Genomic DNA, 26,952 nt, shown 5'->3' with positions numbered 1-26,952 from the left:
ATTTATGAAAAAAACATGTTTTATGAAAAAAAGTTGTGCTTTTGAAATAATAAGTCTATAAATGATGAAATATAAATAAAATGTGCTTTTTGACAAATCATGTTCTGTTAAATTAGATATTGATTAGGGAGAAAAATATGAATAACTGCACTGTTACTGTTCTAGCAAAAGAAAAATAGGTTCCATTAATGCATAATTAAGTGATAACAAAGAATCATGGACATTAGCCTGCACTGTAGTATGTAAAATGGCCGGGGATATGCTAGACTGCCAGTATCATGACCAGCTGGCATGTAGAAATTATAAAAATATACAGTATATTTCTAAACACAAATCATGCCAATGCATTGTCCAGCTAGACAAAAAACTCAGGAAAAAGCATATGCTGCAAAATCTGAACACTAGCCTGAAACACAGGAAGCTAAACAGGTCAACTATGTCAAGCTTGCTTGAACCCTGGACACTGTGTGATCAGAAAGGCATCTGCCTGCTTTAAGTAAGCCCTACTGGGTGAAAACAGCAAAGTAATAAAAAACGTAAGGTGACATAACAAACAAACAGGAGTACAAAAAAGTGCTCTGAAAATACTAAAGACAGTAACATGCGTAATGCTCACACATAGGAAAAGTGCTTGAAGTTTCCAGAAATTAATTAAGTCTGGCAGTTCCAAAGTATCAGAAAAGTTATTTTAGTGTCCAAAAATAGCCACCAAGCCATTGGAACCACACTTTAGTGATGTCACAAGAGTGACAACATTATTAAATGTTTGGTATTATACCCTGTGATTCGGGAGGTGTTTTGAATACCTGAAAAGGACAGGAGATTGCCAGTAAAAAACAAACAACATAACATAAAATAAAATAATAATAAAAATGCTATTAACATAAAGTACAAAATAGTGCAAAAACAGGTTTTAATCTGACTACATGCCTCTGTGGCTTATTTTATGTAAATTCTGATTAGACCATTTTTTCCTGTCATCCACTGACAGCCTAATCATTAGCTTACTAGTTTCATCCTTGGTCCACTATTATTAATGGACAGATACAGTAAGAAGGGACAGACTTTCTTACTGTAAGCTTAGTGTGCCTGTCTGAAGTCTACTGGTACAAGAAAAAATCTTGACCAACATCTTTACACTCCACCAAGGTAACAAAACAAATCTTCACATAAGCAGGAGCCCAACTAGTTTTTGAAACCTTTATATTTTTTCTTTGCAGATTTGACACGTAATAGTAATAGTACAACTAAAGGGTAAAAAAGTTTTCAGGTATACGGTGTACATATCCAATGTGTATTTTTGGTCTTTAATTTAAACCATGTCATTTTTATAAATGTGTGTAGCTTGTAAATTGGCACTGGGCCAAATTAAAATAGATTTAGTAAAAAATGTTTTTTTTTTTTTTTATTGTAACTGGTTACTACAGAATTTGTTTTCATTAATCCTTACAAGCTAAAGGTATAATCTTTTCATCATTTTTCTGTTAACAATTTCTATATAAATATTAGCACGCAAAGTAGATATAAATTTTCACCCAGCCAGTTGCCTACAAAACATCTTCCCCCACTCTCTGAGGTCAGGCCTATTCTTTTCATATCATCAGACCCCACCTCCAACCAGGTCTTTTTCAGTCTCTTTTTGGCCCTCATTTTCTCCACCTCCATCTTGGCTCTTATTCATAACATTTATAATGATTTAGCATATTTAGTATTTAATGACTATGTACAGTGTTTAGTATTTAATGACTGCAAGTCATTTGGATCAGCAGTGGTAGGGAAAAAGTTGCTGGTTGTTTGCTTACTGTACCATATTGGTAAAAATTACAAAAAGATTACATGTCTTTGTTTTGCACACTTCAGCTGGCTGAGACGATTCAGATCATAAATCACTCTTCTGCCCTGTATACATTTAAATAACCCATAATAATTCATTTCCCTTTTCATTTAATTATTCTATTCAATATTCTGATGTTTAGCTAGCAGTTTAATTTAAGACAGCTGTGTAGCCAACATCTTACTCTTAATGATAATGACAAGAAGTAAAAGTTCCCCTACACTGAAGAAAGTGTGCAGGTTGTAAAACTTCAGGTGGCTTCCCAGGATGGGATCATTACCAAATAACACAGCAGGGACCTTAAATACTAAAAACATCAGGAGGTTATGTGTTTCTGACCATTATGTGAGTGACCTCTGGGAGTACAGTGTTATATATATATATATATATATATATACCCTACTGGTAAAAACTTTCAGATTACCTTACTTTTTCCATTTTTTCTTCAAATTTAATCAGTTGAAATGCAATGAATGATCTAAAATGGTGAAAAGGTAAGCAAATAAACTGACAGAGGTTTACATTTAAAGTTTAGGTTAGCAAAAACTGATTCAAAGGGAATTTCTGTATATTACAAATGGGTCTTCTTCAGGGAATAACTAATAAGATGCAATCTACAGATGTTCTGCAACAATAAAGTAAATTAAGCCTTGCAAGTTGAAGCAAGTCCTGCGGTGGGTTGGCACCCTGCTCAGGATTGGTTCCTGCCTTGTGCCCTGTGTTGGCTGGGATTGGCTCCAGCAGACCCCCGTGACCCTGTATTCGGATTCAGCGAGTTAGAAAATGGATGGATGGATGGAAGTTGAAGCAAACAATTTGCACAGGTGTCCCAACCTCTGTTGATTACTTAAAAACCCTCCGTCTGTCTTAAAGCAGAGTTGGAACAGACGGCGTTACTACACCGTATTACTTGGACAATATTCCAGTGATAGTGGCAAGAAAATGGCAATTAACAAATGGAATGAAACATAACATTATTACCCTTAGAAGTGTAGGCCTTTCATTTAGAGAATTGAAAAAAAATATCAGTGTCAGTGAGTACGGTGTCCTAGTCAATCCAAAACCAAATGGAAACTTGAAGAAACTCTGATAGGAAGATATCTGGCAGACCCAAAATTACAACCCAATCAGAAGACAAGTTTCTGAGGGTCACTAGCTTGCGTGACAGGTGCTTGACAGCACAACAGCTTCAAGCATAGCTTAACAGTGGTTGAAAAAAGCAAGTTTCAGTTTCTACTGGCCAGGTAGTTTTAAAATGCAGGGGGAATCCCATTATAATGAAACTCACGGGGCTATAAAATTATTTCGTTATACAGGAAATTTCGTTATAATGGATATAGGGAAAATATGTATAGTATATTGTGACCAGGGCAACTGGCAATATGGCATGTCTAATGGCAGCGGAGCAAAGACAGCTCTGTAGCTGCTCTGTTACGTCTGGTATACAATAAACCAAGGGAAAAGCAATTGGTTGCCCTCTGCAGGATCAGAGTTACTGATATTATGCTTGTCGCACAATGTTTAACATTTAACACAGGGCTTTGATCTGCTCTTCCTCACACTATCCTGATCTGTCTTCTCCAGACACAGCAGTGATTCTGAGCAACTGTTGTTCTTTGAACCTGAAGATGGGAGCTAAAGAAGGACGATCGCCCATGTCACAGCTCCTAACAGCTCCTATTTTGAATGAAGTCTTGAAACTGTATCTGCCTTTTCTATACAGTAGTAAAGTACTTGTATTTTATTTGAAAACTTGGACTCATCTTCCTGTCTGTCATGCAACTCTGTGACCGCAGATTGCCTTTGGATTGTTTAGGACACCGTACTAGTATGTCATAGTGTGTTCCAACTCTGCTTTAAGCCAGACAGAGGGTTTTTAAGCAATCAACAGAGGTTTGGACACCTGTGCAAATTGTTTGCTTCAGTTTTCAAGGCTTAATTTACTTGGTAGGTTACTGTTTATCTTTTCATCATTTTAGGTCTTTTGTTGCATTTCAGCTGATTACATCTGAAGAAAAACTGGAAAAACTTCACAACCAGACAGGGTGGAACAACGCAATGTGTATGTTTGAGGAGTTTCTTGTTTTACAAGTGCACTCCAGCTATTCTTGTTGTGTAAAATGCTTTAACTTTTTTTAATCTCTGTTGGACCTGCCTAATTTCTCTTCTCTTCTCTATGGTGCTGAAGCTTTGTGCTCTCCATCACTAACACTGGGGATAGTCCCCTCTGTTTTGGCACCTGTCCCCCTTTATCATGCCTCTAGCACTCCTTCCACTCATTGCCATTTGCATAATGCACTGTTACTTCAGAAATCACAGTGCTCAGTGGCTGTCCAGCCAATTGGACCTCAGAATCCCCAGCCCAGTCATTACAATATATATTATTACCAGCCTTCAACAGACTATTACTATTTAGGTTTCCTTAACTATATAATAAAACGTTAATGTCTGTGTGTGTTCAGTTACTCTGAGAAACTTGATTGGTCAGGTTAGCTTTGGTGTGATTGGTCAGTTTGACTTTTGAATGATATTTGGAGGAAGTACGAATGTGAGACCCACAAGAAAGAGTAAAGGCATGGGAATCATGCTGAGATTGTCCTTCAACGATGAGAAGTATAAAAGCGGACGAGGGAACATGGCACCTCAAATTGACAAAGTCTGAGAAGCAGGGTTTACAGGAATGTTCTCTAGAGAGGAAGCACCAGCCAAGAGAGGTTTAGACACAAAGGCACCATACGTACATAGGGGAAAAGATATCAAATATGTTTAAATTTATTTATTCTATTATCTGTGGGTAGCAATATTCATTTAAGAAAAGGACTAGTTTTTAAGGAAGGATGATCACCCAGCCAAAAATGGTTAAATTTGGCAAAATCACTTGTTAGCCTTTCCCCAGTGTCCTAGTTTTGATACTTTATCAGTGACTTATGTTTATTAAAATGCTATTGAATTGGGTGGTCACCTCTCTCTTTCAAAACACTCTGCAACAGGCTCTAAGAGAAGACTCTAACATTTTGGCTGCTCACTAAACGTTCCCCAAATTCAACAATGATTGTTACCAACTTTATTATTTTGTTAATCCAGAATCTGTCCTGCTTATTTTTTGCCATTTATTTTGAATTTGAATTTACAATTTAATCTATAACTTTAACCAACATTTCTATTGTGCTGACATGATAGGAAGGCTGTGTAAAAAGAAATGAAATCAGAAGACAAAAGGGCAAAAGTAACGAAAATGGGCAGAGATCACTCCCAGGAAAGCATAAAACATCAAAGCTCCAAAGACCACAGAATTGACCAAATATCAAAAAAGAAGCTAGAAATTGTCCACTTGGTACAAATACAAATTGCCCATATCACAAGAAATTTTGGTATATTTCTGTGAATATATAAATTGGGAAGATTATAAATATTATAGGAGAATAAGCAATACAGAATTAAGTAGAAAATTAGTATACTAGCTTCTAATTTAATACTGTACCAGTATTCCATTAAAATGCAGCCTCTGGATTTCATTAAAAGCAATACGTCACAAAGCAAGTTTACTACCAAGATGTGAAGTTTAGGAGAGCTGCCATTTACTGTCATGGGTCCTCCCACTAAGCTATAATCCAGATTACCTGAGGAATGAAGTTTAATACTTTGTCAGTTCAACAAAAGCAGACCAGTGTGCTTAATGTGCCTATTAGTGAAGTCTCTCAGCAGAAAGAATGGAAGGCAGCTATAAATCTACTAGCCAGCAGTCTCTCTGGAAAGATGTGAGTGCCTTTTCTGTTGAGATATCTTTGAAAATATAGATATATATTATTATAGTTAAATCTAAAATGAACATTTTGACTTGAGAATTTTTAAACAAAACATACATTTGTAAACTGAAGATAAAGTAAAAAAAAAATCAAAATGTATTTTCTTGCCAAGATTAAAATATGTATTTTAAACTTATTATGCAATATGTGACACTTAGAAATGCTAACAATTTATTATTAAGTTTTTTTTACTCTTCATTGTATTAAACCTAGATATGATAAAGCTTTTCAACATTAAAATAAATATTTTTTTCAGAGGACTGATTTACCTTGGAATAATCAAAGACATTAGTAAATGAATGCAGATCAAGTATTAAAATAAAATATGACTTGACAGGTATTTAAAACACATCAAAATAGTGTTGACACAATTATTTGAAATATTAAAGTTTATATTTGATGGGAGCAAATGCACCACTTGGTATTTGGTAATCATTTACAAAATCAGCTCAATCAGACTAACTGCTCTTCTGCTCAGAGAAATAATTATCTGTTAAACTCGACAGAACTGAAAACATTTTTCAAATGTGAAATTTTTAAAGAGGAAAATTAATTTAACAAGTGCTTTTAAAAATAACATTCATATATGCCAAAAGGCTGAGCTGTGTACAGTTAATTGAAACAGGTGATATCTTTTCAGATTCTGTATCACAGTTGAAAAGTTTTCTAATTGACTTATATAAGCTGCAAGTTTGTACTCTATAAAGATAAACTATTACCCTAAACCAGAAATAATACAAATTTACTTGAAAATAGCAAAGAATTCAGTTTCAGAATTAAAAACCTATAGTAACTGCTTATTCAGAAAGCAGATGTTTCTTAACAAGTTATCATATAATTTAAGTAGATTGACTCTATGAAGTCAACCCACATTTCTGTAAGGCTTGCTACTTTTCTAACACTAAAAATGTACAATTTAAAAATAATCAGCACTAAATACACTCTGTTACAGTCACATGTTTTTAATTTTATATCTCTACTCTTATTTGGTTTCTAACTTTTTTTCCCTGAATACGTTTTGCTGACATATTTGATCAAGCGCACTGGGTTTGAGTCCTGATCTTGCCCATTTCTTCCTGGAGTTTGCACGTTCTCCCTGCGTTTGTCTTGAAAACCAGTGAGAGTAGGTTTTCTCTGTACACGTGGCAGTAATGGCCCTTAAACCTACAATATATAAAAAAGGAATGGAAGGATAAGAGGAAACCATTCTTTAATGCAAGTGCACTCACACATGTATGACCTCACCAAACTTCTCAAGTTTATTAGTAATTTGGCACCATTCCTCTGTTTAAAGAATCGGCTCACTGGTATTATTTCAGCACTGCATTCCACAGAAATAATAAAATAGTGTAGGGGGCCTTCCCACACATGCTTCTAATATTTAAAGCTAACTGAAACAGTAGCTGAGCTACGTTGCATTAATAGGTAGCAGATTTTTTTTGGCAATTTTAAAGCTTCATTGTGTCATCCATTTGCTAAAAACAAAACATAAAGACTGAGTCCTGAGGTTTATTAAAAAGACAATGAAATGTGATTAGTAAAGACCAAGCTAATTACAGTATAATTTAAATTAAATTATATGAGGGAAATTTAAAGTGCCTTGTTATCCCATTAAAAAAATGGACTGAGTTTGCTTACAGTAAGTAATGTACAGTACAGCCATTTAAAAAATGCACAAATTACAGTTGTACAATGCAACAATTGAGAGTCTTTTGATTTGAATGTTCAGCTTCAGTTACATATATAAGCAATACTTTAAATTTAGGTAGCAAAACTACATCTTGTAATAAAAGTGTTTGTGGGAACTAGGTGTGTGTCCCATGTGCATCGAATAAAAAAAAAAAAGATGAAGTTGGGATGGGATGTCCATGACCTGAATTTTATGTAAAATATGACATGATAAAATAAACCACATAATATGGAGTACAGTACAAAATTGACACTAAAAAACTTTTTGACTACAATTTTTGAAATTGCAAAACTTACTACGAGGGGTTTCTAAAGAATTTGGGGAGGCTGAAAAGAAAAGAACATGTCTCCCTAAGGATATAGCAACACTGTACACCCATTTTGGACTTTTGTGTTTTGGAAGTGCAACACAGCTAAACATAACTCTCTAAGAACCAAAGAGATGTACTTTTAAACACAAACTGTAATCCTGTGGGGAAGCAATTTTTTTTTTTATCCAAGGGGTTCCTATTTAAACGTTGTGTGTGGTGTGCTGGATTAAAGTGTTCTCCCATCAGCCACAGCCCAGTTTTCTGCCTGATAGGGATTGGTGTCCTGGTGTCGGTACTTCCACAAGGTGGCATATGAGACAAAAACATGGGAGAAGGGGTTGTTTTTGCTAAATAGAGTACTCCTCCGCTCTATTGCGGTTCAGCTATCGCGCCCCCAATACATCGCGGATTTATTAATATTATTATTATTACTGGGGGCTCTGCCCCCTGATCGCTTCGTTCGCCCACCCCCTCGTTTGGTTTACTAAATAAACAATTTAATGAGATTGTTATTTTCATGGGAATAGTTACATATGTAATATTTTCATTTTTACTTTAAATATTTTGTAAAAACAGTGTTTGTCCTTTATTTCCGGCCCCGGGCATGGTTAAATATCTTTCTCGCTGCACTTATAACACTGCTCGCGTTGTGAAAGGGGGGTCTGAACACACGCTAAAGAGATACGATCGGTTTAGCTGGTGTTTTGCTGCTGCTGTTGGCAAGCCGTGTGTTGTGCTTGTTGCGCTTTGCATCAATCTCTTAAAAGCCTGTACAGCAGCTGTCCTTTTTCCACTTCACGTCTCTGCTGCTCACTTTGTGATGGGCGGGGAGCTGAATGAACGCTAAGCAGAAGTGGACAGATCATCTACTGGCTTTGTGCTGCTTCTGCCAAGATGCATGCCTGTTCTGTTTGCTCTGCGCGTTCTGAAGGAGTTGGAGGAGGAGAGTGGGTGGGTATGTGTGTGTTTGGGGGTGACGGCTAAACAAGCGCTAAGGAGATCTGGTCATGATCGCTTTGCTCAAAAAGAGGCGTGCTACGCTCCTGCCACTTCGTCTTGGGAAGGGGGGAGCTGAATGCACACTAAGGAGAAGTGGACTTTGTGCTGACTCTGTACTGCTTGTTTTTCAGCTTGTCACTCTGCGTGTCAATCATTTAAAAGTCTCTACAGCAGCTCTTATCCTGTCTCACTGCCTTGTCTTGCGTGAAGTTAAAATGTTTTATGATAGAGAGATGTTACTCATATCCTTAGCCCGACATCCACATATCATAAGTGTTTACAAAGTGTGTTTTAATAAGTTTACATGTGTTTAAAGCGTGTGGGATGGGTATTTTAAGGCTTAAACTATTAAAAAAAATGTGGCCTTTCTATATCGCAGATTTTCACCTATCACGGGTGGGTCTGGAACGTAACTTCCGAGATAGGTGGGGGATTACTGTACTGTTTGTCCTGGGTTAGTGGTGCCAATTTCATTGGTCATTTTAGAAATATGAAACAAATTCATTATTGTTCTAATAGCTGGCTTTGTGATTTGAAATAAAAGTGGCAGAGTTTTCCTTTGAACGGAAGAAAATACACATTCACATGGTAGGGTCAGTACCAGAACAAACTTAGTTGGGGGGCAGTGGCATTTTCATGGTGGGGGGTGGCTGACATGAGGAAAACTCCACACAAACAACATCTGGACGCAGACATCGAACCCAGCATGCTGAATCAGTGAGGCAGCTGCATTTCCAACTTCAGTCTTCATCTACTGTCATTATTATTATTATTGTTATTCTATGTTGAAAAAAAAATAACATGCAATACTCCTTAACAGCTCTGATATGAAATAGGCCAATGAGACTTCTTAAGATAAAGGAAACATATTTAACTGCGATCTCAATTTGTTATGAGATTTGACTCAGATACTGTAATGAATACTTTGAGTAGTTAGTCAAACAAAAAAACAGAAACTCAAACAAAAAGGGCTCAGAAAATTACATTGCTGATGTGATGGTGAAAAATTATATTTTACACCCCAAATTGCAAAAAAACATACCATGAGTAACAACAGTTCCTCATGCTTTTTTTCCCCTGTAGATATACACACTAAATACAGGTGCCTTCAATATTCCAACTTGGCGTATCTGTCATTTGCTTGGACATGGTGTTCTCTCCCTGTCTGTGACATCTTTCTATTTATGAAAAATAAAAAGGGCATTTCACAAATAGTTATCTCTTGCATCTCCTGCTTGCTTAACCTGTTGGATTAGTTGGAGGATGAGGGAACAAACGATGTGCTGTTTAAAAAGTCCACACTTGTCCAATTGAAAGCAAATGGTTTTATTCATTTTGGTCTTCTGTTCATGTTAGTGTGGACTAAGGAGATTTACTGTATCCTTAACAGTGGGAATTCAATTATGCCCATTCTGTGAATGTGTGTATAGAACTGATTGAAGGCCAGTACCCAGCCCTGGACAGTGCGTCATTCCAGAAAGAACATTTTAATGAACTGGTACGGCATGGGGGGGAAACCACTAATTTTTCTTTTTCAACATACTTTGAACCCCAGTTTCACTGACAGCTGGTAAGCCTGATGGGTGGAGTTTGTATGCTGCCCCCATATTTATGTTGGTTACCTCTTATTATTCAAAGAAATATTGACAGGTAGACTGGAAACTCTTAAGTGGCATAGGAAAAATACATTTAGATATGTCCAGAGAAGAAACAACAATCCATCCAGAACTGTTTCTTAGCTTGGCATAAGCGATGAAGGTAAGAACTGAACATGTATTTTCAAAAACTCAGTGGATTGATATAATGTACTGGAAAGGCACAGAAGGTTTTTATTCTCTCTTAATGGCTGCAAGAAGAGTTACATCTTATGTTTTTCATATTTAAGTTACTGACTCATATGTTTCACAGAAGCCATTCATTCCTAGTTGGGCGTAATGGAGTAGAATGGCCTGTGCTATGTAGTGAGCCTTTTGATAATGATAATTAAATCATTGTCAGAAAGACCATGGCAGAGTGTAAAGCCAGCATCATTAATGTAAGACACAGCCATACCTCGCAGTTTCATAAGGTTTAATTCTCACAGTTTACATTCAAAATTCTTTATTTTATTATATATATTTTATTATATTATTATATTTTAATGAACAAATACTTTAACCAACAAACTTGTTACACATGCAAAACTGAAACACAATGGCAATGTCTTTGCATTAGGCACCAAAATATGAAATACCTTGTTGAACATTTGTACTCATTTCTTGTATTTTTAATAAATAGCAAACAAATTAAATTTGCTGTCAATCATTTTTTTTATCAGGCACCAAGAGACAGGGTCAAAAGAACATAATATGGGTACAGTATGTGAACAGTTATGAAAACATAAGTAAGTAATGTTTCATATTTGATATAGAAAATTATCAATACTATATTTATATAGTCCACAACTTGCTCAATCCACTTTGAAGTGACAGAGTGCTGAAGTCTGTCCTGGCCGCTTCAGGTTCCATATTGGAACTCACCCTGCATTAGATACCAGTTCTTTTCAGAAGATATTAACATCAACATAAATAACTTACTTTATTATAGTTTATACAAGTTATGTGTGTGCATTACCTCTGTTTCTTATGTCCAATTGAAGGTCTATGAACAAAGGATTTTCATAAAGGCAAGGACAACAGAGCAACAACAGAGCCATCAAAGGAAAACATTTTTGTAGTGGTGAAATAAGAAAATATAAGATGGTTTTTCATATTCTAATTTTTTAGTAACAGCCATACCACATTCACTTTAGAGCAGGTAATCCACCTGAAGCTAACCACGTTTGAAGTCCTGTGGTCATAAAAGATCCTTTGACATCCTTTATAAACAGTAAGGTATATCCCAATATCCTGACTAAACTGCCCATCACGGCCTTGTCATTCAGGCCCCCTAATCTTACCCTTTCTCTGATTGGCTAACTATCTCTCACCCATTCACCACCTAACAGCTAATGTGTGGTGAGCATACTTGTGCAAAATGGTGGATGCTGCACATTGGTGGTGATTGAGTAGTGACAATAATGCTATATAAAAGTAAGGACTTATTATTATTATTATTATTATTATGTGTGTGTGTCTGTGTTCTCCCTGCGATGGACTAGCACCCTGTTTAGGTATTGTTTCTTCCGTGCGCCTGATGATTGCTGGGATAAGCAGGTTATAATAATGGATGGATAGATGTAAGATGATTGAAATACTCAAAATCACCAATATCTCAGATTACAATCTTTAATTAATTTTTTTTTTTAATTCTATTTTTTATATTTTGAACCACACTTGACTGGAGTTTATAACCATGGTTCACCTCATTCTGTCTACCTCACACAACTGTATTTGACTTGTCCATCACACACCTACCTGCACATTACACTTTATATTTCTATTCTGTTTTTATACTTTATGCTGCCTCTGTCACTTATTATCTATCTGCTACTTATTATTTATGTTTATCTTATATACGTTGGTTTTGTCATTTGGAATGGACTGCAAAGAAAGAATTTAATTGTACAGTATTTCCTTACTGTGCACATGACAATAAACTTTAAACTTGAACTTCACCAAAGGCAAGATTATGGCATACTATGAATATGAATATAAATGTAAGCTTATATCAGGTGGATAATGAAAATGTGGCTCACAAATAATGGTATTTAGGCTCAGACGACCAATGTGACACACTTGTCTTTTGTAATAATCGTCGTGTCAATATTTGAGGACTTGTTTTCATATGATTAACAGTGTCAGATCAACATTTGGAATGCAAGTGGAAGAGTTTCTTGGTTTAAGTGCATTGTTCACAGAACCAGTAGCATGCTGCTTTTTCACCATTTGCTGAATCGTGCAATTCACAGGAGCACTCATAACTTAATATTTTTCCATTAATCCCACATGTGTCAGCTTCAAGGAGCCAGCGCCACAGCTGAAATCCACTGAATATGGCATGTCTTATTTCCAGCATATACACAGATAACAGAACTAATAAAATGAAAGAAAACATCAACATTGTGGAGGTCAGTGTGTCCACATAGCTGTAGGAGTACATCTCAGATGAACATGCATTTGAATTTTACTGTATCTAATAAAATGAGTGCAAAAGACGAATTTGACCTGGAAGGCTTACCAAGCTCCCTTTTAATACTTTAAAGTTATTTTTGAAAACAAACTGAGTCTTGAGATTATTTTCACAATGCAGAGCACAAAATGAGACTTATACATATTTTATTTAGTTTTACTTTTCTGTTCTTGTTATAATTTGGTTTTGTATTAAATTTTGATTTCACACTATGTGACATATTTTCATGGATTTTCTTTTCGATTTCGTAGTTTGGAATTATGTGAAATTATGATATTTTTTTTTTTGTGTAAGCACGTTAAAATATTTTAATGCTTTCCCAATATGCCATATTGTTTTATTTTGGGCACTGCCACTTTGCTTCTGTAACTACAAATTTGCTAGGCTCGGATGACAGAAAGTGACTTTGGCAATAATAAGTCAGAACAAAGACTTCCTGGTCATCATAATTTGCAGAAAAAGCCTTATTGTGGTGAGTGCATTTTTGTTTAATGAGAGGATAAGAGGAAGGCCTGAGAGGAGGTTCATGGATGTGGTGAGAGAGGACAAGATGGTAGTGGGTGTCACAGAGTAAGATGTAGAGGATAGGAAGATATGGAACAAGATGATCCACTGTGGCAACCCCTAATGGGAGCAGCCGAAAGAAGAAGAAGAAGATTTTCTATTTAAAGACCCTGTGATTTGATCTTTTTGACTTTTGGAACTATTCTTAGGCTTGACAACGGATATTGACCCAGCAAGATATACTGTATAGTTAACATTTGGATGTGCATCTCTGTAACAATGGCCAATAATTTTCAAACATGTACAGTATATTTCCAATATAAAATCAAGGTCTTTGATAAAGTTTTTCATAACTATCTCTTTGCACCATTATTCTGTACCTCATGATGTCCGCATTTTGTATCTTTAAGTGTCATATTATTTTATCAAATACCTTATTACTTTATATTTCACACTTAAAGGAAGTATTATTTTCATGAAAAAAATTTTGTTCTATATGCAATTTTGCAATGGTGAAATGTGAAATCCACTAAAATGAATTGATGGGGATTTTTAAAGGTTTTTGGGGTTGAAAACAAATAATATTGTTCCCTAAGGCTCATTCCACAGTGGAAACATTAGTCTATTTCCTCTGCCATCCTCTAATGCCAACCGATTACCTACAGTTCTTTCCATGCTCTTTCATCATTTATCACACACTCTCATCATTTATATGCGTGCACTGCCTGTCTGCTCATTCACACTGCTGATTCCACCTTAGACCATTTATTTGGCGCCCAGAGATAACACCATCACTCACATCAATCACATTCACTTTACTCAACTCTGTAAGCTGATCCAAGCCAGGATCCCACCAGCGGCTTATCGGTCTCCACAAACCCAAGCCATTTGATTTCATTAGTGCATTCAGGTAAGTTGTTTTTAAAAAGTGAAACTCTAAATTTTACTGCAGATTCAATTTTGCACGAATTGCAAATATGTTCAACATGTGCGGGCCACACCAGATTTTTTTTATTTCATTCCTGATGTGCGTTATTTTCCTGTCCATAGCTGCACAGAACTGGAGACTGTTTCCAGAAATGATGCAAGGCATGGACAGGACAACAGGCCATTTTCTGGAGTTATCAGTTTATTTACCATACTGTCTTTAAACAGTGGGAAGAAATCGGGGACCACCAATTTGGGAATTACACTGAATTCCAATTTCTGTGAGTCGGACACTCTATGAGGTGTTCCATATTCTTTCATTTTAGGGTACTATTTTTGTTTAACTTTATTTCAGGTCTGTATCCATTTCAGTGTCACTTTAGTGATATCCTGTGCCTAGTAAACAAAATTTCTTAATAACTAAGCTTCACATAATGAACATTAAAGACACTACTAATTGTTAAGCACACCTGCCACCAATCTCCGAAGTCTTTAATTTGCTTCCTAGCCCAGTAACTGTGCAGAGTATATAGGGGAATCCACTAGCCTCTCAGAACTGTTATTGATAGGATAATTGACAACTCATGGCAAGTACACCATATTGTGCTTTTTAGTGGAGAGAGAACTTTTTTGTGTTAGCACATCAGTATTATTATTGTTCTTGTTAGCATTTTGACTCTGGTGTTCCTAATCGGGCAGTGTCATATCATGTCCATATTTCGGGGTTTCTGCCATATTGTACTTATTTATATCATCTATTGCTGGTCTTGTGACATGTGACATTGTCATGCAACCTTTATAAAGACAATGGCATGCAAAACAAACTTTGTTTTGAAAAATCTAAAAACATCAACTTAGAACTTATGCAGGGCAAGGGTGAGACAGACTTCAGGATTTAAGATTTCTGTTTTCATTTAAGAATGAATTTTGGTTCTGCTTTGGATATGGTGATTGTCTTACCTTATTAAAATATATATGAACTTTTTTCCAGGTTATCCTTTTGGTGTCTCTCTTAGAAAGCCTGTCATTTCATGGTTGAATTATTATCATTAACATTCTTATCCTTCTTGACCATGACATAGAAGATCCCTGCTTTTCAGGCAGTGTTTTCAGTATAGGCTTATGCTTGCTATAACTTTTAAATCAAAAAAGGCAAACTATTGGAATTTTTAGACTACTTTTTCCTATCATAACATGACAGTATCAACTGAAATTTTGGTTAATGGGAGTGTCACATTGCTAAAGTGATTAGCACTACTGCCCTACTATTCCAGAAGACTAGATTAGAATTGAGGACCTGTTACTCTTGGTGTGGTGTTTACACTCCACACTCCAATGTTTTCACTATGGCGCGAGGAAGGTCGCACAGAAATGAACTGGTGCCACATCCTAGATTGGTTTATCCTGATGCTACCATGACGCTGTTTTGGAAAAATCAGCTAAATAAAATACATGAATAGCTAGATGAATGCTGAAAAACAGTTGAAATAATGTTAAGATTACACAAATCTCATGCCACACAATTCCATAAAACAATGAAGAGAAGAAAAATGAACAAAATGTATGAATTACACCATACTAACAATATCCTAAAAAAACAGACATGCATTCTTTTTCCTACAAGACTGTAACAAGCTACATACATTGCATTTTTTTCCAAATTAGTTGTTTCTAACACCTTGTAGAAAGGGGAAGCATATGTGAAAGAGCTCAAATATGATAGCTGAAATAAATTTCACACATACTGTAAATCAGACCTTCCACAATCCATAAGTGAAACGTGTACAGAAATATACAATTGATATAAATTTCTAAATATACTAAACATCACCTTTCTCTCAAGACAGTATAAATACTTTAGTTGTAAGCAGCTGTGAAGTGCTTTTTCTTCTCCAGGTTATGGAATATATGGTACTGGGTCATTAAATCAGACCAACAATGATATGATTAGGACAGAACAAACAGACACATTTCATGTATTATTCCAAAACTCAAAAATTTAATATCATGCTTTCGTTGCTCTTCAGAGAGTTATTGGTGAAGCGAGTTTCAGTTTGCAGATGACAACACTTATTATTTCACGTTCCAGATAATGAAAAGATTACTGATTTACCCAGAAATGTGCTGGCTGTGGTGGAAATATTTCACTGACATCTAATTTTCGCTTTTACAATAAGAGCAAAGTAGAGAATAAATCTTTAACAATCACCAGACTCAGAATTGTTCAGTGGTAGCAGCTATAAAACCATAGGACACAAAGCTTCTCTTGTCATTGCTATTTTTGCTTAAATTCTTTCATTTGTGGAAATGCAGCTCTGCCATGAAAAGGATTTTTTCAAGCTGTCAGTAATGTCTGTACCCTGATTAATGCCACTCTCACTGTGAGAAACCTAGTGCACAGTTAACTAAACAATTAATCAGATGTGTGTTGATACTTTGTTTAAAAAGAATATTGTAGGAATTAAGAATTAGTCTGATTACGTGAAACTGTATATCTTACGAGAATGACTTGAATAATATAAACTTTTACCACTGTAGACTTTTTGCTATATGTGAAGGTTAAAAGGCCTGAGACAAACCTAAAAGTGTTTTTTTCAGCCAAACTGTTACTTTTCTTCCTGCATGTTATTGTGGAAGGTAAGTCTATACTAGGGTCAGCAAGTTAAATATAAAGTATGTGTGATTGTATCTTCTATTACTCTCTACATCTACATGTGCTTGTGTGTGTTGGTCCACAAGTATGCTCTTACAACTGATTTGCAATGCAAAATGTGTCTTTGCCATTTCTATGATTCACTTTGCTCAGTGAAGTCAACATTGTAGGACATTTTCTAGGAGAAGGATAAATAGATGTTACATTAGTGTTTCTTCTATTTTACTTGTTTCTAAACACTGTTGTGCTCCATTCATGGGAGCAATCAAGCTAAATCATTTGGAACGGCCGCACAGATGATTGCAACCAAGCATGGACTGGAATTTTCAAGATGAATGGATCTCTCCTCTGTAAACTAATGGAATCCACTCTGGGATAGTAATGAGCCTTTAAAGGGCATCTGACAGGGTTTGATTTGCACTATAAAGTTATAGGTTCAGTAGCTTTTTTACAGGAATGATATAATAGTAAATCCATTGTAGAGCACAAAGCATTAACTCCTGCTCAGAAAACCTGCACTCTGGAAATAAAAAGCTATAATTGTAATGTAAATTATAAAATAAACATTCAAGATGCCTTTCAAATGAAAAAAAAGGTTACACTTCATAAAAATGAGAAAGGCTTATTCTTTGAATATTTATTTATTTTCTGCCTTGAATTAATCATTCATGACATACTGCTTGGAATAAATACACATACACATACTGAAGCTATGAAGGAAAGATTGAAATATTACACAAAGATTGATATCTAGATGCTGCAGACTAACATCCAGAAGTTCCTGGCAAGGTCATCAGTTGTTGTAGTTATTCACTGACAAATAACCTGTAATCTGATTTGGTTTTTTTTCCCCAATTATACAGCATGAAACAAGGAATCTTGGACTTGACCTCTTATATAGCCACAGTAAATCATGAACTCTTAACGTTAAAAAAGATTTGTAAAAAAAAGGCTGCATTGTAGTGAAAAACAGCAGAGGCAAGTGCAACCTGAGGGAAGTGGTTGTGGTAAAGTTAGGAGACATATATCAGTGTGAAACAATACTTCTTAGTCACAACATTTATATTAATAAGTATTCCATTTATCCTGGGGTCCTAGGTGTCTGTTTTGGGAGAGGTAAGTGTCTTCAGGTGTGAGCTGCATTTAGTGATTTCTACTTGTGCTCTGCAAATTGTTCTCTGCACTTAGTTATTTATTACTTATTACATCTTTTCCGCTTGTGGCAATCAACTTTTTGTTACCTGTCCTACTACAGTTGCTAGCCTAAAGTTACTTGATTATGTTTACCTCTTTTATAAGTTGCTTTGGATAAAAGTGTCTGCCAAGTCAAAAAATGTAAATATAATTATGTGAAAGTTTGGATGGATTCTGCTTTGCAAAACTCCATAAGCTCTGTTATATTGCATGAGTATTGTGAGGAAACTGCCTGTTTCAAGTCCAGCAACAAAATCTCAATTAATTAATTGAGATCAGGACTCTGACTTGGCCACTCCAGGATGGTAACATTGTTGTTTTTAAGTTATTCGTGATTAGCTATGGCCTTATACTTGGGGTTGTTGTCTTGCTGTTATAATAAATCTTCTGTCATGCTACAGGACTGATACAGAGTGCATCGTGTTTCACCCAATAGTTCCTTCTATTTTTCTGCATTCATTTCACCTTCTAACCTTACCAGCCTTCTAGGGCCTGCTGCAGAGAAGCATCCTCACAGTATCATGCTGTCACTGTCATGCTTCGTGGTGGGAATGCTTTGTTTTTCATAATGGCATTTGGATTTTGATCAAAAAATCTTAATTTTAATTTGATCAGACTATGGAACTTTCTTCCAGCCATCTTCCAAATTGTCCATGTGCGCTAACCAAGATGTCATGTGTTTGTTTTTTTAACAGTAGTGTATGGCTATGAACTCACATCACAAAGCATCTCAGTTTGCAGATTTCCTCTGTGACGAATTGCTAGTTGTTAGTCACAAACCTGAAATGTCTGGCTCAAAAGTGGTATGCTTGCAGCAGGAGCTAATAAGAGAACCGTCTCTGAATACTGTGCTTCCTAGATAGATAGATAGATAGATAGATAGATAGATAGATAGATAGATAGATAGATAGATAGATAGATAGATAGATAGATAGATAGATAGATAGATAGATAGATAGATAGATACTTTATTAATCCCAAGGGGAAATTCACATAATCCAGCAGCAGTATACTGATACAAAGAAACAATATTAAATTAAATAGTAATAAAAATGAAAAAAATTAAAATAAAATTAATGTTAGCATTTACTCCCCCGGGTGGAATTGAAGAGTCGCATAGTGTGGGGGAGGAACGATCTCCTCAGTCTGTCACTGAAGCTACTCCTCTGCCTGGAAATGACACTGTTCAGTGGATGCAGTGGATTATTCATGATTTCTGGTGACATCAGCTGAGGACTCTTTCTGTTTACCTCTTACCACTTCTCTTTAACACCCTCCCATAAAACTACAACTGGTGAAGCACCTGGGCAACAGTTGTTGTCTGCCCATTCTCTCCAATCTGAGTCACTGTGGCTTGTAAATCTCTCCGAGTTATCAGAGGTCTATTGGTGGAATCTCTCATTCATCTTCTTATTACATGATTGATCAGTTTTCATTTTTTAATGATTGATGTAAAGGGACTGCAAGAGAAATTCAGTGGCTTTGATATTTTCTTGTATCCAATCATCTTTTCAAAACGTTGTTTGGAGTGTTCTGTTATTCTTCATTGTGTAGGTTGACCACCATACTGACTCACCACAAGTTGGAACTCCCTGATAAGACATATTTATACTACAATCTATAGAAACCCCTTGACTAGACAGGTGATCTCCATTTAGCTAACTATGAGACTTCCAAAACTATCTTGCTGTTCCAGTGGTGTGTAAGGGGTGAATGCTTATATGATTAATTACTTTCTGCTTTGTATTTGTAATTAATTTGGACCACATTGCAGAGATATGCTTTCTCATTAACATTAAACAGTCTTTTTCTGTTGATCAGTGTGAAAACACCAAATTAGATCTACTGTGATTCAATGTTGTATAACAATAAAATGTGAAAATTTTCAAGAGAGTGAATACTTTTTATAGGCAATGCATATATTTACATTTGTGTATATTTGAAAAACAAAATCAGGAACAGCTTGGTGTTTATTGTATTTTTCTTTTTTTTATATCAGTTTCGTTTTGTCTCGCTTATTCTGTGCCAGTTTAATGGCCATCTTAAAAGGGATAATGGGGCAAAAATTTTTACAGCCACTCCCAACTTCCTTTAGTTGCCTTTTACAACACACAAGAGGGACAGTGACCTTATTCTAACCCCAGGTCATGGGATTATGCACCTTCTATCAATATGCACGATAAACTGTTCAAACGTTAGACATCATTATTGACTGTTTCATAACAGGTAACAAAAGCTAACATTACTATTAGGTGGATTTTATTGCTAGTTCTTTATAATGAACGGAGAAACTATGACAGACAATGACCTGTTTTTTCTATTCAAGAAATTACTTTAAAGAATATCTTGACTGTTGGTGCACATACAGTATATTTATTTCTACAAGCTGAAAATTGTCTCAGCTAAAATGATAATGTAATGAGTTTACTAAACTTAAGAAAATGAACACTATATCGAGTCTTCATTTACTTAGGTCCACCTTTGTTATTCAAAGACTACTAAGATAATGTAATTTATATAAAGAAACAGCATGCATGTGTACCAATCTGAAGGAGAATGAGCAAGAATGGACAAGACTAAAAATGTAATTCACTTTGAACTTGGCTTAATGATCATTGCCAGACAAGCCAGTGAAAATCTTTCAGTAGCAACAACATTGTACACAAAATTGAGCTGCGGGTGTATCAAACATTGGCTGCTACTCAAGATAAATCCAATCAATAGTAGTCCAGTGTTTAGATCAGGACTCATACTGAAAGGGGCAGAAGGAGGTTTTCATTATTGTTTTATGGCTGTTTATTGAAAAAAATTATAATAAAGGTACGAAATTTAAAATACAAAATAACACAAAAGAAGTGTGTTCCATTGATGGGTGTAACGTGGGTAATAATTAAGACAGCGGCTGAAATGAAAAGCCACAGCATCTGTCCAAGATTGGGACTTAATCATTGAAATAAATTAATAATATTTTCTTGGCATAGCTGAATTTGTTTAATCCAAAGAATTACTGGATTTGACTGCTTTTAATATATATTTGAAAAACTGAATACAATGCTACATTTAGTGAACACAAATAAGTATGTTTTATCATTTTTTATTTTACTGTATTTAGTACTAAATTCAGCAGAATGTTAGATAAAGGAAATATTGGGCACTGTGCCAAATAAAAGAGAGATCGGGGAAACTAAAGAATGAACAGATTAGTAAAAAAAAAAAAAGAAAGAATGTATTTTGCAGCTGAGAGCAATTAGCAGACTGGTCTATAAAGAAGGAATGTCTTGGAGAGGGGAATGGAAAAGACAGATGTGTCTTGGACAGAAAGAGTTAGAGTTTTAGTTTTTGGAGGAATGAGAAAATAATTCCTTGATTCTTTAGCTCTGACAGAATACAAAGCAAGACCTTGAAAGGGAAAAGAGTATGGTTGCATTTTCGATTAAGTATAGGACATTCACTTGTTTTTTTTGAATGGCTATGTATTTAGAAGAGACAGATACACCATGTCCAGAGTGATTGCTTTAGGGGGTAAAGCACAATAAGACTGAGTGGCTTGCCATATTTCATTGCTGACTGGTTTTTCCAGGTAAAGAATTTTGCCGTATCCAGTATACTTACCACTTTCATTTAAAAGAATTACTGAACTTGACCAAAATATTCAACTTACCCATGAAATACTGCAATGGTTCTTATATTTAGAAGATTTACTAGTTTATTGAAGTTGGCTTTGGATTATGAAAATACACAATGGACAGCATCTAATTATTTAAACCTCTGCTTTAGCAAGATAGCAGGCTATATATATATATATATATATATATATCTTGTCACACACGTGCGCATGGGAGGCAGCTAAAGGGCTTGAGTGAAGGCAGTTCGGAGGCATGCCGGGTGTGGCAGAGTGCACTGACTCTTTTTCTCCCTTGCCTGTAGACCATTCCCGGGGGATTTCACCTGGCTCTCCTGACATCACTTCCGGGACTGAGCCAATGGAAGTCGGCCACACCAGCTCCAGTCCCTCTGATGTCACCTCCGCTACGAGCCAATGGTGGAAGACCACGTGCCAGATCCATACGACCTCACTTCCTGTCTCCCCCTTTAAAACCTGCCCCTTTTCCTTTGTTTCCTCAGTCTTGTTTTGGACTCGGTTGTATGCACTTCAGTGCTCTGTATTTCAATAAGAAAACGACTTTGCAGCCAGGATACCACAATATACGGGTGGCTGCCCCAACTCTTTATCTGTCCATGTCTCGTTCTTGTGACAATATATATATATATATAATTACTATTTTTTACTTTTCAAGCTGGCTAGATCATAACATTCTAGCACTTTGCCATGAAACCTTTCCTGAAAAAAAAAAACAGTCAAAAACTGTACGCAAACCTCCACATAAATTATTTAGCTAATTTTAAATAATTCACTGTGACATATTTTATTTTTGACCACCGACCTAACTGAGAAAAAAAGCCAATAACACTGGCTATCATGGAAAAGCTGAATAACAGGTATTTACTCTGAAACTGGATATAATTCATTTTAAATTTTGTAGGAATACTCCACCTAAAATGATATTTCTTAACTCATCTGAGTTTGGACACAAATAGTACCTGCTGTGTGATTCATTCTGATCACTAAACTTTTCCAGGTAAACAAACTTGTTTTTGGGATTATGGTCTTTAATGTTTGATTTGTTTGGTAACAGCTCTTGCTTGTTTTTTCATCTCTTGATCCTTTTCATTCATTTTTACTGGCTTTTGCTAAGGCACAAAAGAATATTAATGTAACAACAGTTGGTGGGTCTACAGTTCAAATGCTCGAGCACATCTATGTTTCATTCACAAGTATTTTCTGGAGGTGGTGTATTTAACAATATTTTTCAGAAAAATACATGTATTTGGGATGATGTGAGCATATGACTGGATGACTTGACATGTGAATTATGCAACATGAGTAATACAAGATTTTTTTCATGCATTTTTTTAATGTTGCTTCCTGGAATATTGCTTTAAGACCCTGCACTGTGGCTTTTAAGTTCTTTCTTCAGCACTAGAGGACATCAGTAAGATTAAACATTATAAACAAAATAATGTACTTTATGGTAAGCATAATGGCCACTAAACTTTTGTTAAAGTCTGTACTGCGTATATCAATTCAAACAATGACCTTTTTGTTATCCACACTTTCACCCTGAAAAATGCCAAGGAGGAAAATATGAAACAAATTTCTGGCTTACTAAAGTACGAGGGTATTGTACCTTGTTAGCCATTATGAATGCAGAGAAAAGTCAAGCAAAATGACACCTTTTATTGGCTAACTAAAAAGATTACAATATGCAATCTTTCAAGGCAACTCAGGCCCCTTCTTCAGGCAAGATGTAATACAGAAACTGGAGTTCCCTATATGCACACTAGGACAAGAAACAACATTGGCAAATCTTTAAGTGAGAAATCTTAAATGTAAAAAATTAATAGATTCCTTCATTGAATAAAAATTTAAAAACAGTTGTAATACAACAAAGCCTGGGCGTATCCATACTTGTTTGCATTGCTGTTTAACAAATATCATGGCTTAATTGATGTAGCTTCCTCAGAGAACAATATGGCCCTCCTGTAATCCACCTCCTAATGACTCTGTCTTTCTCTAAAGACAGCTGTAGACCCTGTCCTTGGGTCACTTCTGGCCAAGCCCTAAAGTCGCCTCCAGAGCCAGATGTGATCTTACTTTGGCATCAAGGACACCAGACATGAGTGCCTTCTTACTGGATGTCCTTTGGTGTCTAAGTACACCAGAACCCTTAAGAGAATTCCATCGCCTGTACAACCCTCGTACAGTCTCAGAAAAATGAAGATGTTGTGAAACTTATATGTGCTTGCTTATGTACAGTTTAAGAAGTTAATGGCTGCATTTAAAATGTGGTCATTTTCAGCAAATGGCCAAGTGTTTATTTGTTTGGTTCCTTTCAATTTGTTATAACTGTCTTGTTTTGCTTTTTATTTACCTATTTACCTATGATGGGGCAGTGGTAGCGCTGCTGCCTCCCAGTTAGGAGACCCGGGTTCGCTTCCTGGGTCCTTCCTGCGTGAAGTTTGCATGTTCTCCCCGTGTCTGCGTGGGTTTCCTCCCACAGTCCAAAGACTTGCAGGCTAGGTGGATTGGCGATTCTAAATTGGCCCTAGTGTGTGGGGGTGTGTTTGCTTGTGTCCTGTGGTGGGTTGGCACCCTGCCCGGGATTGGTTCCTGCCTTGTGCCCTGTGTTGGCTGGGATTGGCTCCAGCAGACCCCTGTGACCCTGTGTTCGGATTCAGCGGGTTGGAAAATGAATGGTTGGATATTTACCTATGCTGCCATGTTCAAATGATTACTAGCTAAGCAAGTGGGTAGTATGTGTGTGTATATGAGTGTGTGCAGACAGTGGAGGATGCTGGTGAATAGATGTAGAGTGCATATGTTCTTACAAAGGTGTGATAGATGATTTTGCACATTTTCCAGTTATCATTTTTCTAACCTATTATATTTTACTTGTTTTATTGAGCTCCTCGGTTAAGTTATAAGAAATATATACTGTGCAGTAAGTAAATAGATTATTTTGCTTGTCTAAAGAAGAAGATATATAGTTTTAAAGATCACATTTTGTTTTAGTATAGCACTGTACAATATGCAATATTGTGAGTAGGCTCCAGTCAGATCTGCACAGAGATTATATCAGTAGATTTAGTGGTTTGGACTTTCAGGAGAAACAAAAACATTAGCACTTGGTTACAAATTTACCAATATTTACTTCAGTATGTGATTAAAATTTCACTGAAGTTCTTGCACAGAGTGGTATCACAAAATTGCAAATAGAACATACAGGAGAGTATAACACTTTTTCAAACACAATGTTCTTTCATAACAGCAAGCATGGTAATACTGGTTAATTATACGCCTGCCACGAAAATGGAATACAAGTAATTTTAAACCAGGCTTAACCTTAACCACTTGTGAGGAGGTGTAACCAGTTATAAAGAGGCAAAATATTTAAAAAATATGTATTGGTGGAGAAGGAAGGTTAGTTTAAAGATTCTCTCTTTGTCTACAAGGGCTTAATTTGGGCACTATAATTAACTCAAGTACTCCAAAAATGGTTCTAGAATGTTTAGTCTGATGTAGTCTAGTTTAATAGGTTCATTTTAAGTAGACAGTGTACATATTTTATTTAGTTAATTACTCTTTTTTGAATCACTGTTCAGAATGAAATGCATTTTGTATGGTTTTGTATATATATGACTGCTGTAGATGGCTACATATTTAAGATTGATAAATTATCTATCTATCTATCTATCTATCTATCTATCTATCTATCTATCTATCTATCTATCTATCTATCTATCTATCTATCTATCTATCTATCTATCTATCTATCTATCTATCTATCCACATATTTTGGCTCAGATGCCCTTATACATAATACGGACAGATCAGGCTCTGGCTCCTCATGACACAGAAAATAGGTTCAGAAAACAGATGAATAAATATTAGTGGAAAATGTATACTTAGTACTATTGGCTTGCAGTTGATTAGTCCTGAGTTGGATTTCCAGCCTCCTGTCAATATCATTAAAACATTTGCCTGGTTCCCTGCCATCCAGATGAGTTTTTTGGTTTCTCTGTTCCTTCTCCCACCCCAAAAATATGCATGTTCCATAATTCTTAATTGCCCCCACATGAATGAGTGCATGTATGTGTGAAATTGAGCTCTGCAATGGTCTCATAACCCACCTGTTTTCTGAGAGAATAGTGTCCTGTTTTATTTGCCATTCACTCTTTTCTCAGAAGCTCTTTTCTTGAAGGGCCAAACCTCCTTAATCTTAATACAGGCAGAGATCTGATACGCCATTGTACTTTAAGACAAAACCAAAGCCTCAACCGGAAAAGCAATAAGAAATATTGAGATTTGTTTGAAGAAGGAAATGGTCAAAGTGTTGAAGCATATAAGATTAGGGTGCTGTCAAAACATATTGATGTCATGAAAACCACATGACCAGCTATGGGTGTTGTTGCTTTAAACAAGATGGTGGCACATCACCACTACGATAATAAAATAATACCAACATTTCAAAGAAGCTGTAAATGTCCAAAATAAAATAAAAAAATTGTGTTTCTAACACATTCCTTTTGAAGTTTAAATTTTATGAAGATTTTTATACTCACATCAGAAAAATAACAGAGAAATACTAATGTTATTAAAAAGGCCCTGAACATTATCAATAAGTGCGCAGTGAATGGAACAAATATTAAGTAAGAACATCAGAACAATCTACATGAGAACAGGCCATTCAGCCCAACAAAGCTCGCCAGTCCTATCCACTTAATTCTTCTATAAAAACATCAAGACTTTTGAGTTTTGAAAGTCCATGAAGTCTTAATGTCTATCACACTACTACTACTTGGTAGCTTATTCCAAGTGTTTATGGTTCCCTGTGTAAAGAAAAACTTCCTAATGTCTCTGTGAAATTTACCCTTAACAAGTTTCCAATTGACTTGCTGTGTTCTTATTTTAAAATAACAGTCGATCTACTGTACTAATTCTCTTCATAAATTAAGCGCTTCAATCATGTCTCCTCTTAATTTCCTTTTGCTTAAACTGAAAAGGCTCAACTTTTTTAATCCTTCCTCATAATTCATCCTTTGTAGCCCTAGAATCGTTGCTCTTCTCTGGACTTTTCCCACTGTTGTCTCCTTTTTGTAACCTCGAAAGTAAACCTGTTTGCAATACTCCATATGAGGCCTCACCAGTGTGTTATAAAGCTTTAGGATAGGCTTGTATTCTACACATTGTGCTATTTAACCTGACATTTTGTTTGCCTTCTTAATGGCTTCTGAACACCATCTGGCAGTTGATAGTGTTAAATCCAGTACGACTCCTAAGTCCTTTTCATAAGGTGAACGCTC

The 26,952-nt window shown here is 35.8% G+C and overlaps 1 protein-coding gene across 1 annotated transcript in view; it reads left to right on the top strand.

The window, feature by feature from the left end:
* The first annotated feature begins 5,453 nt into the window (after positions 1-5,453).
* tnmd (tenomodulin) overlaps positions 5,454-26,952 on the top strand; it is a 444,267-nt gene continuing 422,768 nt past the window's right edge. The window contains exon 1 of the mRNA XM_039766000.1: positions 5,454-5,592. Within this exon, the coding sequence (XP_039621934.1) occupies positions 5,545-5,592 (48 nt within the window). The 5' untranslated portion in view covers positions 5,454-5,544. The remainder of the gene's footprint in view (positions 5,593-26,952) is intronic.

This window comes from Polypterus senegalus, chromosome 10 (assembly GCF_016835505.1).
Source record: "Polypterus senegalus isolate Bchr_013 chromosome 10, ASM1683550v1, whole genome shotgun sequence".
NCBI lineage: Eukaryota > Metazoa > Chordata > Cladistia > Polypteriformes > Polypteridae > Polypterus > Polypterus senegalus.
The sequence above is the reverse complement of the archived record's forward strand: the minus strand, read 5'-3'. Positions and strand labels throughout refer to the sequence as shown.